Source organism: Pelecanus crispus, chromosome Z (assembly GCF_030463565.1).
Source record: "Pelecanus crispus isolate bPelCri1 chromosome Z, bPelCri1.pri, whole genome shotgun sequence".
Lineage (NCBI taxonomy): Eukaryota > Metazoa > Chordata > Aves > Pelecaniformes > Pelecanidae > Pelecanus > Pelecanus crispus.
In genome coordinates, this window is record NC_134676.1 from 59,779,694 (window position 1) to 59,800,392 (window position 20,699).

Sequence of the window (20,699 nt, forward strand, 5' to 3'; positions counted from 1 at the left end):
TCTCAGGAAAGGAAGTCAAGCTAAACTTGGTGGAACTTTTAGGTATTTTCATTTTGTAACATTGTCAATGATGGTGGCTGAAATACAAATAGAGTATTTCCAATTTGGTTAACATTTTGTTTGGGTTAGAAGGGAAATATTTCCATATTAAGTCTGTGGAAATGCATGAGTACTTCATTGCAGCCTGTCATCTCAAAGGTTGATTTGGATGAAAGCAGTGAGCAGTATTTTTCCAGTTTATATTTGTTTCAGAACTGCAGGTTTTAAAACACACAACTTTCACATCATCATCATCATCTTGGTTTTGTTTTGTTGTTTTTGATTATGTTTACATTGATGCTAACTGGTAACTTTTCTTTACCAAAAGTGAAAACAGGACAAGAACTCACTTTGTTAAAGCCAGTCCTCTCTTTGCACATATAGCAGAGGGTGCTGTGTCATGAGTACAAGCACAATAAATTATGATAGTTTCAGCCTACAAGTACCACTCTGACATTACAAGCATATTGTGAACCTGTTCAAGGCACTGCCAAAAGCTGCCTTTTGTGTGGTAAGAGCCATGTGCTTGCATGCTGCATGCATCCCCAATGTGAATGGACGAACACCTGGTTGTTGTATGTATTTTCTCTAACTCCCATCAGGGTCTCACTGTGCGGGCCTGTTTAGCACCTCAGTGCTCGGGGGTTCTTCAAGTGCACCTAACCTACAGGATTATGCTCGTACTCATCGTAAAAAGCTGACTTCTTCTGGCTTCATAGATGGTATGTGCACACTCTCGCACATGCACGCACAAACCCATGTGCCACATTAAACTTCTAAAGATAAATCCTAGGATACTGATTTTAACGGAATCCTAGAATCCTTTGCCTTAGTATTAATTGTAGGAGTTTCTATTGCTTCTTTATTGCCCGTAGCTTGCTTATGTTTAACTTAATATCATAGTTAATTCTTGTTTCTGTCTTGAATTGAACACTAGCTCACAGACTTGTAATATGTACCAGGAGATTCAGCAAGTGCATTTTTAAAGTAAACTAAAATTTTGGTTTTGAAATTCTTTTCTCATTTTAAACTTTGGGTTTAATCATTACTTATTGATCTTGAAATGAAATAAATTACTTGGAGCATATACAAGGAATGAAAGAAATTATAAACTAATAACTTAAAATACTGATGGTGAAAATTTTAGGATTCCTGACCTCTTTTTGGTGGGGTTTGAATTACAAAGGAGCAGGAGATTTTCAGTTTTGGATAATCTGGGGTAGAGAAGAAACTCTCTCACTACATTTCAGAATGTAAAGATGCCAAAGCACAACCTTTATAACTCTGAGGTGAAACAGTATTCATGCTGTTTTCCCCCTAGTTTACTACTCAGTGTTCGACTCTAACCTGATATAACCTTGTATGCCAGAATCACCAGCTCATTCTGCTTGTTTTCATACACTTCATTGCACATCTTGTAGTTACCAGCAATCCAAATTTTCTTCTTTTTAACCTCTATTTAGATTTTAGCCCTTTTCCTTGGTCCCTTCTGCATGCCACTCAGTTCTAATACCTTCTCATCTTTTCTTTTTTTCTTTCTTCCTTTCCTTTTTTAAAATGTCCCTCTTTTGGTAGCTGTTACAAATTTCAGGTACCTGTTTTTCTCTTTCTCAGACACCACACGCGGTTCTGCTGTTAAAAGGTTTTCTATCTCATTTGCTCGACACCCAACCAATGGTACGTTTTGCTTTTATTTTAAAAACAAAAACAAAAACAAAAGGTTCCTTGCTTCATCCCTTTTATTTTTATTTCAAATACGGGGTGTACAGTATCATCCAGCCGTCTGTCGTTCTCAACTTCAAGCACAACTCCAAATATATTTGTAATCATTAGATATCCTAAATCCCTTCTTTACCATTCATTAGTATAAATACAACATCAAAATTCATTCCTTAGAAAAATCCTTGAAAGAAATGAAGTGCTACTGTTAATCATGATCTCTGTAATAAATTATTCTTCCCATTTTCTTGTGTGATCAGACTGTATGGTACAAGATAAAAGCAGAATTAAATCTGATCTTTATTGGGCATACACTTCTTGATAGCTGCTGCTTCTTCTTTGTCTTTCTCCTGCTGAGCTGTTTCCCTGAGCCTCCTGATTCTAAAATAAATCACTGAATTGACAACTGGAGTTTATGACTGTCTTCTTGAAGTGATGCTAAATTAAAAAACTAAAGCAGAAGCTTTGGTTCCATTCCTGCTAAATTGCTGTATCTATCATCAGAAAAAATTTTATTTTACCTTATCATACTTCTCTGTTCATCAGATGTGCAAATTACTTAAATATTGCACTAAAAATCACAGCAAGAGAGCTGCCTGTTGCTTACATTGACCTCTTGAGCTTCACCAGAGTTAACTGTCTTCAGTCTACCATAGTTAAAAAAAAAGTCTGGTTTAACACGCAGCACAGAGGTATGTCTTTCTCTTCCTTGGCAAAATATTTCATGCCTACCTTTCTATGTGATTAAATAGGCCCAAAATGTATCCTGTTCATGAAAACCAGACTCGGTCTTCAGCATCCACTGGATCTTAATGTAGCTTTTCTGGATTTCTTAATTGCAGTTTTAAGATGTGCATGACTGCTGGCTGAGTATAGTGATGGTGATACTACTGAAACTGCAGTGGAAATCACCAGCATTTTTATGTTAGATTCAAAATTTATTTGCTTAGAAAGAAGGTTAAAAAAAAGAGGCTGAGTTTTTGTTTGGCTTCACTGAGAAGCAAAGTAGTCCTTTATTATATTCATTTGAAATCCATAGTGACTTTTTGCCTTGCAGTGCTTCTTACAGGGAAATCACTATAGTAAGACTGAATTAATACCATTAAGACTGTGTTTGATCTAAAAGGCCAATTCTAGTGTCTTTTTTCAAAAAGTTAGGAGTCCATTTTTTGTCTTCAGACTCAAACCAACTAATATTTCCAAAACATACAAGGTCAAGGTCAGAAAGTAAGAACTGCATTTGAGTATCAGTGTCTAATACTATGATTACTTTCTGTTCCATTTAGCACTATCTTTTTGTGACTGCATTCTTTAAAAAAGGATCTAAATCACTTTTAATGAATGCATTGATTGTTCTGATTCATTTAATACAGCAGTTTTACTACACTTCTTCTACAAGATTAATGCATGCTGTATGAGCTCCTATGAAACCTAAGTATGTTGCAGATTTCCAAGGGTTTTCTACTAACATGAGAACATATTGATGTTGTTTTGTCTGTACTCTGGACTATCATTTTGATTCTCCTTGTCCCTTTCACTCTGTTTTTTCTTATTTTTATGTTGTTATCACACCCTTTTAACTCATTTCAGACTACCCCCGCCCCCCCCACCCCCCCCCATCTTTAGTTCAAGGAACATGGTGAAACAAGTATCCTCTGACAGTGCTTTACCTTATTTTCTGGGCCTCTGTGCAGAACACCCACACCTCTTTAGGTGCTGGTCCATTTCCTCTGTGGAATTTCTAGGCTCCAGTGGTATGTCTCTCAAGCTTTTAAATGTAAGACAGCAGGGTGGCTTTTTGAAATGCTGCGTTAACCCTTTCATTGTCTTGCCTTTTGATGGGGACAGTGCTTTAAGAATAAATACAGCCAGAACTCAAAGGCTGTTAGTTTACAGGTAATTGCTTTTTTAAAGGGATACTGTCAGGCTTCTTCATCATTAAAATTCAAATTTATTTCTCATAACATTGTAAAATATTTATCATAAAATATTCAAATAAAACACTGCAGATGGATTTCCAGGGTATCTTTTAAGTCATACCGCTTAGATGCAAGGATACTACAGCAACATGCTGGGATATGGCTATCTGATAGCAGAATTGTCAAAACTGAACAAAAACCTATGGAGGGGAGACTCCTGAAAGAAGAAAACTCTTTTCTTTTTTTAAAGGGCATTGGTGTATTTTGAAATTCTTTTCTGGTTTTCTGTAACACTGCACTATAACCGTAATAGTTATTAAAAAGTTAACCTGACATTGTCCCTCTACGTTCTTTGCAAAATTGAAAAAAAAAATTCTTATTCAAGTGATAGTGACTTTTCTGCCAGGGTGAAGAGATAAATCTTGTCTTTTACTGTAATGCAAAGAAAGGGTTTGCGCTTTGCATGCACGCATAGTTACTTAGGATATTAATATGTATGCCAGACATCTTAGTGCTTACACTGAAGCTTAGCTACTGCCTTTATAGGAAAATAGAAATTAAGTATGTGGTGGTGTTTCTTTTGTACATGAAAACCAAGTTTCCACAAAATGCAACATTTTATTTGTAATATAAGCGAAGCTGACATAAGTAGACCTCAGTTGATTGTATATTTGTAGTGACTGTCCCTAAAATTTGAGTGTGGCCAAGGTGGATCCAAATATAAATACAGACATTTGGGGGTTGAAATTTTGTTGAGTTACTTCTCTATGCAAAGCAGTAAATGAGGAGTGAATGGGGAACACTGGACATCACAGGAATATTGATGCTTATTATTTTAGGGGAGGGAACAGTTCACAGTCATAACCCTATCTCTAATAAATGTACCTTGAACTGAAATTCTAAACATTATTTCATTCACTAGTTTTTCTTCATTTAAATATCTTAAAAGAAATGTAGCAACTGTAAATTTACAATACCGAATTGCAAAGTTGTAATGTTACAGCTGTATGTTGAAAGCACTAATGGTTATATTTTCCTCTACTGAAATGCAATTGGATGAAGAGCTGTTCATTGAGTTTATCAAACTTGCATCACTTCAGAGAACTGCATTTTTTTTTCCAAGATGTTTAAATGCTTTTTAGTATGTTAGTAACATGGATATGCATGGTTGGTGTATGATCAATACTAATGTAGAAAAGTAAAGTCCCATAAATTTTCAGAGTTTGAGTTGCTATACTTACCTGTTCTAATATATGAAACTTCTAGTCTTTTAAGTACTGTTTTTAAAAGCATAAAGGTAGGTGAAAATCGGTCTTACAGAGTTAAAACATGTAACCTCAAGGTACAAAAGTGCTGACAGTGGTTTTCCTTTGATACTTAGGCAACAGTTTGTTTTCACAGAATACTGAAGATGACAGAACATGAATTCTGCAAATTTATTTCTTGGAAGTTGCAGCATTTTTAGCTCTTGTCTGCTAACAGTTGACAACATAGCTATCCTATTTTACTTGCATGAATGAGTTAGCTATTTAGTGTTGTGCCAGGTATGAGAATGAGTAGGAGAAAGACTACCATTTCCTGACTGCTTTTTTTAGTGATATGCTAAGTTTGTCTTAGAGGAAAGTTATCTTTAATGAACTGATCGGGGAGCAGAGCACAGTTTTAACGTTTGAAGGCCACCTCATGTGTACATGGGATTTGTATCCCATGGTATGTTAAATCATAGAATCATAGAATTGTTTAGGTTGGAAAAGACCTTTAAATGGTACATCCTGGAAATGGGCACATCTTGTTCCAACTCCTGTAGTGTCCATGATTTCAAGAGTACTATGTCTGCATGTGCTGATTTTAATAAGTAGTTTTTATCATGCATTAATACTTGCCCATGCAATAGCTTAAATCCTGTCTTATGTTTCAAAATCTCTTTTTTTTTTATTATTATTTTTTCTTTCAGGTTTTGAACTATATTCCATGGTGCCTTCTATTTGCCCTTTGGAAACTCTACACAATTCCTTGTCTCTGAAGCAGGTGGATGAATTTCTTGCTTCTGTTGCTGCTCCATCAAGGGAAAATCTACAGGAGACATGTACTGATTTTAGCTTGTAATTATGTTAATTTTAAATTGTTAAATATTGTCTAGTTAATCTTTCTGGTATTTTACAGCTAACAAGTAAACTAAGAATACTGCTTTAATAAAATGACCTATGTATATGAACCATAATTTTAATATTTGCAGTATCCTTTTGCAGTATAGACACTGTTATAATTAATTGAACTGTCTCTGTTGACTGGGGTAGTAAATTAATTTAATGAAATCGTAATTGGTTTATTTCCTCACATTAAGAACTTCTCCGTACTGTCCACACTGTTAGCTGAATTACAAGGAATGCTTTTTAGTGAGCATGGAGTATTTCCAGCTTCGTACTGTACTGTTGTACTTGCAGTAACCTCAGCAGACCAGAGTTGCCTTTTACAAGCCTTTTACATCTTAAAACTGTTATTCCTGTTTCTTTCAATATTACTTGGAATTTCACCTGTGGAGTGCTTTTACTTAGTTTTTTAGTAGTTTGTGCTGCATGTTTAATGTTTTAAGTGATCTTGAAATGAAATGCAAACTGAGTTCTATCCATGTGCATGTCTCTGGGAAGATGACTTCCCATTGTGATTCTACTGCTGTGTCTTTGGAAGTGGTTTCAGTTAGGTCAGAATTACCATGTATTAGGATGCTTATAATTCATGTGTCAGGTGATTGAAAATCATTCTTCTTCAGAAAATGTCTAAAAACTCATGCTTTGATCAGAAAATTTGTACTTGCTAGTACTGATACAAAGGCTACCTAGATGTTAGGATTTTTCCTTTTTTTCTGTTATAGGATTTTTCCTTTTTTTTCCCTGTTATTTTAGTTTTATACAGTTTAGATTTTAATCAGCAGCTAATTTGATAGGGTAGGCCTTGCATAGCTGAGAGGGAAGGTAAGCAATTTAAGAAAACTGATGTTGCTGAAAAAGAACTTGGGAAGTCTTACAGGTATTTTAAAGTTCTCAGCCATTTAAAATGCTGTGTTACACTTGTTAGGAAGTTCATTCAAAATCAGTTCAGAATTTAGAGTACACAAGATGAAAAAATACTTCTAAAAAATTGTCATACTTCTGTGGTGGTGTGGTTGTCACCTTTCTACAGAGGAGTGGTTGGAAATTTGACCTGATAGAATTGAGGCCATAGGTGCTTTGTTCTCCTTCTGCTTTCCTATCACATTTGGAAGTTGTCTAGAGAATAATTTATCGCATGCACTTTTCATAGGTGTTTTGGACTAAATGTCTATTCCAGTGCAATCTTCGTAACCTATGAGAAGTAACACTAATGCTTTTGCCAGTCTTCTGGCAAGGCAGCTGTTACTGAAATTTGCCTTAGCTGCGTCAGCAGCATGAAGTTGTTACATCAATTTCTGAGGTAAAAAGGAGATTTTTAGATTTGTCTTTCATGCTTTGAAGTTTTGACACTAGAGTCAAAAACCAGTAGCTGAGCTGCAGGTTGTATAACTGGCATCTATATTGCTGGACAGATTTGACATTTTGCTCAGGTGAGAGTATTTTTATTGTTCACGATGTGTATCTTTTCTTCTTTTTCCTCCCATTTCAGCTTCTCCAACTTACATGATTCCACTGTCAGGAAGAAAAATTTCTTTAAATACATACACCCCTGCAAAAATTCAACCAACACCACTTGAAACTTTGCCTGAAAGGCTAGCAATAGAGAAACCAAACTTACGTAAGTAACTCTTGTCAGAGGCAGAATGGCTAACTTCATTACATTATTTCCAGCAGCAGGATTCTTTCTTATATATTACATAATTTCTTAGGACACCTATTTCTTAACATTGCCTGTCTATGTAAGTGGGATCATTTTACAGGTCAGCAAGAACTCAATAGTTTTGCATGAATAGTTTTAGCAGTAAAACTGTGCTAATAGTTACTTTTTCTTACTCTCTGAAGTGTTTGAAAGAATTTCTATGGCCTGAAAATTCATGGGGTTTGGTTCTGTTTTGTTTTGAAGTATACAGTATTTCCAGCTATCTCCAAGTAAGACAAGCAAAGGCAATTTATTTAAATGGTAGAATTTCTAAGATGTTTTCTAAACATTTACCATAGAGCTCTGTGACCAGGTTCTGACTAAAGCTTCCAGTAACATGATGATGCATTCAGTCATTAGTATATTCAGTCTAAACCGTTGGCCAGCTACACTGTCTGCTTTTGGACAGTTATGCTGTTCTGAGGGCCTCTAGAACAAAATCCCATTGTATTTCTGATCTCATTAGATACAGGGTAGCTTTGCGTGTGTTTCTGTGCTAAGTAACTTGCATTTTTCTTGCTTTTGATGCTTTTTAGCATGGCTATTGTAAGTGTAAAACACAGTACCTTTTTTTCTTTATCTGTACAGCTACCCCTGGATCTTCTGTTTGTGTATCTAATGTTAAGCCAGCTGTTGAAGAGGCCTCACTAGATGTAGAACTTAGTGGTGAAACTCTTTCTGAGAAGAAATGAAGTTGATCAGACAGACGTGGAAACAACTTAAAAAATCCTTTAGTGTTCAACTAAATTACTGAGCATTCAAAAGCCATTTGTGTCTGCAGTTCATAGAGCACTTCAGAATCTTTAGTTTATACATGGTTAACTAGTGTGCACGCTACATGTTTAGGTCAAATGTCTTTTCTCATTTTCTAAAACATTTCAGGAAGTAGATTTATTTATCAGTTTGATGAACTGCACACCTTTAATGGAAAAGCTGCACATGAACCTTTTCAGTGTCTTCAAATATTTACTGTAAACTTATACAAAAAGAAAATACCAATGCAGTGCTATGTGTTACAGCAGCTCTGTTGATGTCACTGTAATGAAGGCATTGGCTGTTGTCATTATAAACTTCTATTTTCAGGAGTTTATAATCTCCCTGTGATACTCTTTTGTGGGCTGACATGTAAGATACATCTTGGCTAGAAGCTTTTTTTTAATTATATACATTTCCAAAGAGATCCTTTTGCCTGGTTTTGAAGATAAGCAGATGTTTTCTGCATTTGAATTATTTTATATCATATATGCTGCAATAATTAGGCATGATGGAGTTAATGTGTTGTCACTTTTGACTCTCCTTGTTTTTATTCTGCGTTTACATCAGACCTGTAACATTCAAATACACCTTCTCTTTTGTTGTTTAGTATACATGCTTGTATACGGGTACCTGTATATCATCCAGCAGATAAAACTGTCTTTTACATGTTTTTATCAAAAACTTCTTTTGTTTACTAAAAAGACAGTTTTATTTGCTTTGCCATATGTTTCTACAAAAAGGTGATATTAAACAGCAGGTTTTATAAAAAGAGAAGTGGTTACAGCTGGTCTGCTAGTAAGTTTATCCTAAAAACTGTAAATATTCCATCTATGCTTTATTATTATCCCTTCAGAGTAGAGAGAGACTGTGGTCTACCAGAACTCAGTGCTTACTGTTGCAAAATACTCAGGATTCATCATGGCCTGGGAGTTTTCATCATGGCCTGGGAGTTTTCATACCTCTCTCCTTCCAGTCTAGGTGGTTGACAACAGCTCTCATAACAAAAAAAAACATTAAAGATTTTATAAGAGCTGTGAGAAGCGTAAGTCAGTCAGTGGAACTTTGAGTTACTGGGTTATGTAGAGTAATCATTGAGTCTCAGCAGTTCTTGTGATTTTATCTGTGGCATGAAAAATTACTGAATTATTATAATTATCCCAAGTGTATGAAAATATTGTCCACTTTTGTAAGTTCAAGTGGCTGATTATTAATAACTGACTTCATAAACTACAATAATAGATAATTAGATAATTACTTTCACATTTAAGTTCCAGAAGACATAGCTTCCGAGTAATATTTTTAAGTAGGGCTCTTACTCATCTCCAGAGCCAGTTGCAACTATAATTATATTCACTTTGCCACAGGGTCTGTTTTCAGTGTTTACCACACATGAAATGGCTTCAGCAGACTAATTCTAAAAATGCTGGTTAAATACCAAAAATATGAAGGGTTTCACAGCTGTATACTTAAAACATTTCATTTTCTGTAGTGTAATTGTGTTATTGACAGTGTTGGTCTTGCACACAACTGAATGTACTCGTTTACCGTTTTAAAAAAAGTACTGTTAAAATTTTAAGGATGTGTATCATTCCAGTCAACCAAAGCTGTGGCGTAACTTTTCTTTATGTGCTCCTAAATAAAAACAAGGTCGCTGGCAACTTCTGTCCATTTTGTTTTCTTTTATGAGTATATGCGAAGTACAGTGAGTAGTTGACTCAGTAGTCTAAGTGGAAAAAAATTTACAAATATGCCATTAATATAGAAGTAAGCCAAAATTTGTGTTGGTGGTGAAGGACATGACTTAAAAGAAATGAGGGTATATAAATGTGCTGGTTTTGGCTGGGATAGAGTTAGTTTTCTTCCTAGTAGCTGGCATACCAGGAAACATGAAATTGCTACTCTACCCCTAATTGGTTTAGTGATGGACTTGGTAATGTTAGGTTAATGGTTGGACTGGATGATCTTAAAGGTCTTTTCCAACCTAAACGATTCTGTGATAGTGCTGTGTTTTGGATTTAGCATGAGAATAACATTGGTAACACCCCGATGTTTTAGTTGTTGCTAGGTAGTGCTTACACTAGCCAAGGAGTTTTCAACTTCTCATACCCTGCCAGCAAGAAGCTGGGAGGGAGCACAGCCAGAACAGTTGATCCACGCTGGCCAAAGGGCTATTCCATACCATATGACATCATGTTCAGTATATAAACCGGGGGGAGTTTGCTGGTGGGCAGCAATTGCTGCTCAGGGACTGGCTGGGCATCAGTCAGTGGGTGGTGAGCAATTGTGTTGTGTGTCACTTGCTTTGTATACTACTATTATTATTACTACTATTATTACTACTATGTTTTACTTTATTTAAATTATTAAACTGTTCTCATCTCAACCCCCAAGTTTTCTCACTTTTACTCTTCCGATTCTCTCCCCTATCCCACTGGGGCGGGGGGAGTGAGCAAGCAGCTGTGTGGTGCTTAGTTGCTGGCTGGGGTTAACCCGCAACAATCATTTTGTACTGAAATCACTCTTCAAAAAGGTAGATGGTAGTCACGCATTCTGCAGTGCTTCTTCATGTTCCAGAATGGTAACATCAAATACAGATCCACTGTGGGTGCTCTTCTATTTCCCATTACTAGTCTAGCAATAAGGCAGAACACGGACTGTACTGAGCTGATTTGAACCTACTGTTGTCCAATTTCTTTAAGCAACTGGACTCTCTCTCACATTAAACTTTTTGAACTATACATCCTATTCCAGCCAGATTTGAGAGAGGTCAAAGAATAAGTTCACAGAAAATCAGTGGTTGAATATGACTGTAACTCCCTAAATACTACCAACCCTGAAATGTAGCTTAAGTATACATTTAGCATTTCCTTCAAAAATCAAGCATCATTACCAAACAGAGCAAAATACAAAAATGTTTGTAAAAACTCCTAAAAATATTTTTAAATCTTATGTTTTATGTTTCTTCGTTATAATACAGATTATAACGATATAGACAGAAATTTGAGTTCTCTATATAATTATACTAGCAAGTAAAATTTGTTAAGAGAAAGCAAATACGCTTTCATACTTCAATTTTGTAGGAATCCATATAAACAAGCCTAGGGAGGTATGCATACAAAAAATAATGATCATACACTGATCAATAGCATCAAAACCAGTGGAGTTCAAAGGAAGATGGCAGAAGAGTTTTAACAAAGACTTTTAATAGCCATTTTAATCCAACAGACTATTCAAGTGGCAGAATGTAGGGATTTAACACTGTTTTCTGTCAACTAACAGATGGAAGTGTAATGTTCCTTTACTTTTCCTGTAGTTTTTCTTTATCAGTTTAAAGCAATTATGTTGTCAACAGACCCATAAGTAACTTGCTAAAGAAAAAATTGCAAAGACTTTTCCAAAAAGTCCATTCTGGAAAAACTAGTGGAAGAAAAGAAGGGTACTTTCCAGCAGTTGTTTATGTTTCATTTATTTTTCTTTTTAAACAATGGTTTTAGTTTGGCTTGGTTTTGTGGACAGGACAAATTTCATTTAGTATTTTCAAATACTAATTTCTTGTCTCCCTCACTTAGCCCTTAAAAACAACCATCTTCTGCTCTGAAATATAAAAACTGGTGCAATAACAAAGCAGTCCAGAGTGTATTACTGTGGAAAACATGCTGCATAAAAACATAAACCAAACATCTGTAAATAAATAAAACCTAGCATACTTTAGACCACATACGGTATTATCTCTGTCAGCTTTCTCACTATTCATTTTTAAATGTAAGAGTCTTGTGGTCTAATCGAATACAGTTCCATTAAGAAGAGCAAAGAGTCAGTATACCAGCTCTGAAGTTCCCTGCAAATTAGCTAGCTGGAGGTCTGGCTCCATTTTCAAAGGATGTGCAGTTCTGTCTCTGATCCTTGTTTCATCTTTCAATTAACAAGATGAAGAAAGACACAACATGGGAGCGCTGCAAATCATCTGTACTTTGGAGACAAATTCTATTTGCAGTCCACACTGCAGAAAAATCTTGGAGAGATCGGAGTGTGTGCGAGTGGCATAAAATGTGGGCCTTTGAGGAGGAGGATGCACTAAATGCAGAGAACGTCTGTATCATAGAAGAGGTAGAAGCTAGTGTGGAAAAGACCTTACAAGAAGCTTTTGCATTGATAAAAAAACAGTTCTAACATGTACTTGCTTAAGAAAGGAAAAAAAGACTTAGAATGGATGAAAAACACTTTGTCACCATACTGCATAACATATGAATGTAACATGCAGAAATGGACTTCTAGTCCAGACTTCTAAGAATTACCAATTTTCCTGTGATCTGCTACTAAGGGAAGAATCAGCTTTCTGAAATAATACTGAACATGACGAGAAATAATTTTTTGTCTTCCTCCAAGCTATACTGAGATCAATGTATATTTTTCTATCATAAAGTTGCTAGAAAAGAGGAACTTTTAGGGGGAAATTACAATGTCTAGTGGTGTATTCTCTTTCAAAAAGGGTTAGCCTAATTTGGTGATAACTGCTTTGATCTAAACAGGATTATGTGGTTGACAGGTTCCAGTGAGAACTTCTTTGTTTTTAATCAAGTAATAAATTAAAAGTGCAGGAAAGGAAATTCTCATATTTTACATGAGTATCTCAAGATCAGCCTGAAATGGAGTTATATTAGGCTGTTTTTCTCTGGATGCATCTTTTATCCAATGTGTTTTTGAGAAATCCACTTGGTGTGCAACATTCTTGATCTATATAATATGATGTCCAAATAGAATGGGAATACCATCAAGGCCATTTTCTGATGCACCACATTTACAGATCTCCATTCTGTTCAGTAAAAGGGACAAAAGTCACCAACACAGGAAAACAAGGTAATTGGGTGATGTGCATTTTGTACCAGATCAAGAATTCTCCTAATATAATTGCATTGTCTTTGCTTCCAACAAAGCCTATTTGGTCTGGGTGCACGTCTCACTAAATCTCCTGTTCTGGTATGTCTCTCCAGAAGAGGGAATAACAGCTCCTTTCATAAGATTATTATTACATATTGTATACTAATATAAATACTAAAACTCTTGTGAATCCTTTAAAATCTGAATATAAGTCCATTTGGACCTCCTGTCTTATTTGTCTTTTCTTCTTAATTCTTGATAACATTTTGTCTTTTGGGTGAGGGCCGGGAATGTATTTAGACTTACAACATTGTTTCTAAAGCCTCTATAAATTATTTTAAAAGACTACTCTAGGAAATATTTTGAACTATTTATGAATCTTAACTAAGAGTCTATAGTCATTTTTAAGGAGCACTTGCACAGTAAATGTAGAGCTACAAGCTCCTGAGATCTGCAAAGGGGAAAATCAAACCAAAAGAATTCAAGAGACTGAAGAGACACTGTATTTGAAATAGAATGAAAAAAAGCAAAAGCTTGGAGATTCCTACCTTTTCTAGGTTGAATATTGGTTGTGAACAAGTAAACACTGACTCAAACTGCGTGCAGTTCTGGGCCCCACGATTAAAGAAGGATGTTAAGGTCCTTGAATGTGTCCAGATGAGGGCAACAGAGCTGGTGGAAGGGCTAGGAGGCATGTCCTGTGAGGAGCGGCTGAGGACACTGGGTTTGCCTAGTTTGGAGAAAAGGAGGCTGAGGGGCAACCTCATTGCTCTCTACAGCTTCCTGAGGAGGGGAAGTGGAGAGGGAGGCACTGATCTCTTCTCCCTGGGATCCAGTGACAGGATGCCTGGGAACGGCTCAGAGCTGTGTCAGGGGAGGTTCAGACTGGACATTAGGAAGCATTTCTCTACCAACAAGGTGGTCAAACACTGGAACAGGCTTCCTAGAGGTGGTCCATGCCCCATGCCTGTCAGTATTTAAGAGGCATTTAGACAATGCCCTTCATAACATGCCTGAACTTTTGGTCAGCCCTGAATTTGTCAGGCAGTTGGACCAGATGATTGTTCTAAGTCCCTTCCAACTAAAATACTCTGTTTTGTCTGTTCTGTTCTATTCTGTTCTGTTCCATTCTAAACCATTACTAATTTCCATACATTTCTACCTCAACGTATGCTATGCATTCAGTCCACAAACAGTAAGGTTAAAAAAGGATCACAGGAACACAGAATAATTCAGGTTGGAAAGGGCCTCAGGAGGTCTCTGGTCCAACCTCTTGCTCAAATCAGGGTCATCTGGGAGACCAGACTAGGTCACCTAGGACTTCATCCAGTTTGGGCTTGAAAACCTTGAAGGATGGAGACTGCACCACCTCTGTGAGCAACCTGGTCTGATCATGAATATGTCTTCACCACTTCTCTTGCTTATTTAATAGATTTACATTTTGATTTTGATAAACTTACTTAGGTTCACTTTACAGACCTAGAACAACGTTAGCAAGTACTTTCTGTTGCCTTCTCCTATATATGCATACTGAATGCATCTTTTGTCTTAAGACTGGTCCAAAACTTCACTTCCCTTTCCCAGTAACTTTTAAATCTTACAGTGTAGGACAGAGTGCATCTTTTCACGTTGCTTGGTTCTGTTTATTGGTTCAAGATGGTCTGAATCAGAGTTGGTACTAACTGAACATCTGCAAAACACACAAAGCTCTAAAAGCACCCCCTTCTTCACATTCTTTCCTGTACTTACCTCTTCCATCTGGACACAGATTCAGCCTTGCTTAAGTAGCTGTAATTCCTACTGAAAGCAGCTTAATTAGGCAAAAAGTGAATTTGGCCCAAAAAGTAAATCAAAGGATACTTTCTACACTCACTAAAATTAAATTTTTCAACTTGCTATATAAAAAATAACGGTGGAATTTTATTATATGGTGTACTTAAGACATTTTGGTTGTTTTAAGTAAATTTTCACTATAGTTTCTTCTAACTTAGCCAAATAGCCTTTTAAGATATATTAAAAAATTACTAAGCTTTAGGTTTTGGATGGCAAAAGTTGCTAAACTGTGGGGCAATAGATAATATTTCCTTTTTTGTGTGTGTTTCAATATAAAAATATCAGGTTTTAATGATTTTTTTCAGTGTAAAAGTTATGCTACTACTTCAGCCATACCCTGCTCAGAGTTGTTTTTCTCTTCCCTCCCCCCGCCCAAATAAATACTTTGTATTTTATTGTGAATGCAGTTATGGATTTCCAGCAAAATCCAAATTTTCCAAATAATGGCTACACTCCTTAATAAGGCAAAAGAAACTGAATATTTAATAAAAAATGTTTGTCTCATTAGGCTTTGGAATTAAATCCATGTGCACAAAACAAAGAATTAAACACACTGAGCGAATATTCTTTCAATTGCTCAGCTTTCAGCCCTTGTGATTTAGTAACTTCATTAACGCTCAAAACACCATAGCAGTTTCCAATGTACAAACTTGGAATATACAAAAGCAAGGAAAAAAAGTCTTTTGATAAAACCTCTCTAAGGATGATGAATAAGGAGGAACTTCCAGAGAAGAAATGGAGCCCTTTTTCTGTGTGTTTTACCTTTAATAGTTTGTTTACTTTTTAAAAACTGAGTTACATTGTCATTCTAATTGACTATCACTGATGCAGGAACCTGCTGATGAGCACAGCCATCCTAAGATGTAGGGTACTTCATGTTCTGGTCAGGGTCATGATGCAGAGAAAATGGTCTGTAACTGTCTGTGTTTTTCTCTGTGTTGAAGCAGCACTAAAAAGTGTTAATCAGATCTTAAGTGGGGAAAACAAAGCCCAAGCACTTCAAAGTATCTTTGTTCTGTATGTAAAATCTTGGATTACTTTAAAAGCACTGCAAAAAAAGAGTGAAATACAGTAGTCAGTCTTGGGAAAATCTTAATAACATTGCTGCTTGCAAGGAAAACGCAGAACTTTGAAAATTATGGGGTTTTAGGAAGATTTAGGTTTATTTTCAAATATTTGGTGTGGAGTTTGGATGTCATCTTTGGGAGAAGTTTTCAGGATCTGCCTTTTTTTGGGTACCTAGAAATTTAAAAGACAATTTTGCACCACGTTAATTCTGTCAATGCAATAAATGTTATTAAATGTTACAGTTTATTAAATGTTAAAATATCTGATTTGTGGGGGGGAAATCTCTAATCTGTAAAGCATGTTTTACTTTAAACAGTTATTAGCTAGAACACATTATGATCACCCCCAAGCATCTGATATCACCTGAAGTCATTCACCACTGCTGCCTGCCACCCCCCCATCAACCTTGGAAGTCCAAATCAGAGACTGACTGACAACTCAGTTGACAGCAAGGAGGGGGGAAGTTGGGTGGGGAAGTTTGTTGGGGAAAAGTTGTGATATACTGACTGCCAGGATTTTATAGCCTCATTTATACCACAGGACAACATAGGAAGGTAAGATTTCTGGTTCAGGCTGAAACTAGTATTGCAGATGTCAACATGAACCAAAGGAGTCTGTGCAACATAGAGCATCATGACAACTCTGAATTACACTCCAAATTCCTCTTCTCACACTGCTGCTTCACCAGATTTATTCTCCATATTCTGTACTAAAACTACTAATTTAGCTCTTAGAACACTTTTGTGAACTTGCAAAACCAATGACTCTTAAGGGCTTGCAGAGTTAGAGAGCCTGTAGTTAAAATTCCTTACAAACCCCTTGTTCTCTGTTTCTCTCGTTTGTTCTAGCTGAGAATTTCCATTAAATGCAAATTCCAGGCGCATCTGGGTGCACAATGAGGGGGTAGTCTGCATGCATATCTAATACTGGCACCCTTCACTCCAGTTCAAGACCAGATGACCTGCAGCCTTCTTGACTATTGGGACCAGAGGGAGGTCAGAGCATGGCCTTTGTACAGAGGACATCTATGCATTCCCAAGCAGGGTAATAAATTTTAGCTGTGTATTTGTGTCTTTAAAGACCCAGTTTTAGGAACAAAAGCTGGCTCAACTCCACCCCAGGGGGATTAGAAATACCAGTGGTGTGGTTCAGCTCCCAAAAAAACTATTATTGAGAGGGAGAAAAAAGGGACTGCGATGTTACACTTTCTCTTCCCCTTTCATTTTTTCCTACAAGGCAGGCAAGGCAGGCAATTGTTTGCGAAGTTCAGTACAGCAATGGCATCTTTGCTCAGTCTTTGAGTAGCAAAATAAAACACAGACATGATCTAACTGGTTGTTGGCCAAACCATTACTAAAGGTTTTTTATCTAGTCAGTTCCAAACTTTGTAGATGTAGAAATACCACAAAGGTTACAGAGATGGGTGGCATTTCAGCTAAGAGAAAGTCACCAGGAAATGATTACTCGATCCTTTCTTACAGTTGTGTACAAAGTGAAAAGATACGCAAGACTAAAGCTTACTAAGCCAGACAGTATCAGAGTAGGTGGAATGGGTGGAGGGCAAGGCTTGTGCCAACAAGCCTCACCGCCTAGCACGCCAGAGTCGCCTCTGCACGGGCTTCCAGAACGACATTTAAACTCTTGCGGCCCAGCTGACTTGGTCTCTCCTCCCTCCTCCGGGGAGCCGCAGACCTGCGTGGAGCCAACCGGCCCCTGCCCTGCTACGGGGTGCCGCGGGCCAGCCCAGGGCCGCCCTTCGGGGTGCTGCTCACCGCTACTCACCTCGGGGCCCGTCGCCGCCTGCCCCGCCCCAGCCGCTACCGGGGCCTCAGCCTCCTCACAGGCACCAGCACGCGAAGGGCGGTTTTAGCGAGAGAAGGGAGCGGGAAGCGCAGGAAGGAAGGGGACGAGGCGAGAGGCGGCCCCACCGCCAGCCGGGCCGGGCCCGGCCCGGATCCGCCCCGCCCCGCCCCGCCCCGCCCCGCCCCGCCGCGCCGCGCCGCGCCGCGGGGAGCCGCGAGCCTCCGGCTGCCGTTGGGGCCCAGCCCCAGGCGGCGGCCCAGGCCAGAGCGCGCGGCGCCACCCGCCGCCGCCACTAGCTGGCGCCCCGCCCGCCGCCGCCGCGCCCCGCCCTCAGCGCCGGCGCGCGGGGCGGGGCGGGGCGGGGCGGGGCCGGGCGGGGTGAGTGGAGCGGAGCGCGGTGCACTCGGCGCCGCTGCTCCTTCCGCGCCCCACGGCCGCCCCGCCGCCCTGGACCGCAGGTAGGAGGCGGGGATGGCGGCCTCTGCGGCCGCGGGCCCTGTCCGCGCCTCACCGAGCCGGTACCGGAGCGGTGTCGGCGGGTGGGCCCGGGGAGGGGCCGTAGGGTAGGGGGAGCCGGGCCGACCCTGGTGCCTCGGCGGAAGCGGTTCGGTGAGGCGAGGCCGGGAGGCGGCGTGGGCCCGTCGGCATTGTTGTGGCGGGCGCGGCCCGCGGTGGGGCCCGCCTCGGAGCCGCGGTGATGCCGCCTGCGCCCCCCCCGGGCTGGGGCGGGAGCCACGGGGAGCCGCTCGGTGCGGCCTGGCCCGGTCTTCCCACGGGCGGCGGCGGTTGTGGCGCCTCTGCCCCTTCCCAGCGGTGCTGGGCGCCGTGGCGGGGCCGCTGCCGTCCTGGGCCGGCTGGACCCCGGCCCCGGCGCCGCGTGCGGGGGCACGTAAGACAGGCTTTCCCCCCACAGCGCGGAGGTCCTGGCGCATATCCCCCGCCTTCATCTTCTGTGAGCCGAGCGGCGGGCCCCGTGCTCCCCGCAGGCCCGTGCACCCTGCGCTCCCAGCCCACGGCTGCTTTACTTTGCCCAGCAGCAGCTGCTGAATGCAGTGGAGGTAAGCAGAGAGTGAGGAGCACCGCAGAGCGTTCGTGGAGCTGTCCGGGCAGGTCTAGGAGGACCACCGGGGTGTTGGTCCTGGTACCCGCTTGTGGAAGGAAGCGTGGGGACTTGTCTTGTAGGGCCTGAAGCCTGCAGCGAGGTTGCTCAAGTGCGCTTTTGGTACCAGGTGCTGGTAACAGTGTAAACGGTGGAAAAGACAGAGCTGACCTGTTAGCACCTGTATTTGTTCATAACCATTTATAGCTCTCTTCAGTTGTGACTTATGAGCACCAGCAGACACCGTACTGTTCTTAATACTCTTAGGTAAGTGCTAGACCTGAATATGACCTTACTACCCAGTCTCATAGTAACAAAGTACACTAGTCCCAGCTTTCTGTGGGTAACTTTATATTTCTCTGTAATAAATCTTGCTTAGTGAAGGGTAAACAGAGGCTCAAAGCTCTGTTTAAATGTCAGTTGTACCATCCATGATACTCATTGACTACATTTGTGCACTGCAGTGTGCATTAAAGCATTACTTTACAGAGTATGAAGCTTGCTAAGCTGCTTTGGTTTATTGGCAGGCGTGTTTTGCCAATTCTCTCTCTGCGTATTAAGATACTGGAGAAGTGTCTGAACAGTTGAGGTGCTGTTCTGAGTGGTCTACAGATATGGAGGAAAATAGTCTCAGGTCTTAATTTCTTTATATATAGATTATTTATATTTTACATAGGGGTTTTAGCTGGCATCAGTGCGAGCATGTACATACCTATTATAAAGAAAATAGCAAGTGATGTGCATTAGTGGATGCTTTCTATGAGCATATCTTTGCTAGTTAGTGTGCTCTGTGGAGTGGTACAGTATGTCACTGTACATACATACGTATGTACTTGCATAGCTGCATGTGGAAATGAGTTGATGGCAGAAGCCTGCAGTGACACAGATCTCAGTAGGAGTGATGGAGAGTGTCTGTGATGGGGAAGACTTGCTGCTTGTACCACTAGTTGGCTGACTTTTGACACGGCTTGTCCTGAATACAGTAAGAGTCCTAGGAGTGTTTCCAGGAGGGCTGTAGTGAGGACTGGGGAACCAATGCTTTGTTTTAGCCGTGGGTAGAAGTGTGCAGCACTGATTCTCCTTTTTCCCAGTCGTCTCCCTTACTGAAAGGTTCTCCTCCCACCACCCTGCTTCTGTTGGTGTATTCTGAACGATATTCTGTCTTACGTGGTGCGCTTTCCCTCCCCCGCTTGAGGAAGAGCCCTTACTAGAATAATGAAGATGGAGCAGGGTTGTTCTCACAGTGACTTTGAAACAGAGGGAAGTGTAATCACTGAAATGAAGTTATTGCGTAACAGTACTGACATTGTAGCATGGCTTTCTTTATAATCTCTTCTTCTTTGACCAGCCTTACGTGGCCGGCTTGGCCACCAGGCTTGCATAAGCATATGCCTGTGCAGTATGTTGTGGTAAAGTCAGATGAACTGCGTGTTCTGGGTCAAAGTTTTCTGTTTGCACTAGTTCTAAGTTTAATACAAATTTACTGTACCTGCGTGTGCTGTTGGGCATTTATTCATTTTTATTCCATACTTGCATGACACTTAAACACTTGTTTTTAGGTAACATTTAAGTATGGGAAGGAGCATTTGAGAAGGACGCAGAGGACAAAACTTTAAAGTCATTATATACATAATTCTAGTAAGCTTGAGGAAGTGACCTTTAGCAATATGGATGGCATAAGTGAATGAGACACCTTTCCAACAAACACCTAAATATCTGCTGCACATTGCATCAAG

The 20,699-nt window shown here is 39.7% G+C and overlaps 1 protein-coding gene across 2 annotated transcripts in view; it reads left to right on the forward strand.

Annotated features, from left to right (window-relative positions):
- The window catches only part of PPIP5K2 (diphosphoinositol pentakisphosphate kinase 2), a 40,769-nt gene extending 30,840 nt beyond the window's left edge, over positions 1-9,929 (forward strand). For both annotated transcript variants that reach the window (XM_075727230.1, XM_075727231.1), the window contains 5 exons: positions 642-761; positions 1,654-1,716; positions 5,632-5,763; positions 7,317-7,445; positions 8,115-9,929. In XM_075727230.1, coding sequence (XP_075583345.1) covers positions 642-761; positions 1,654-1,716; positions 5,632-5,763; positions 7,317-7,445; positions 8,115-8,218 — 548 coding nt within the window. In that variant the 3' untranslated portion in view covers positions 8,219-9,929. The remainder of the gene's footprint in view (positions 1-641; positions 762-1,653; positions 1,717-5,631; positions 5,764-7,316; positions 7,446-8,114) is intronic.
- The last annotated feature ends 10,770 nt before the right edge of the window (positions 9,930-20,699 follow it).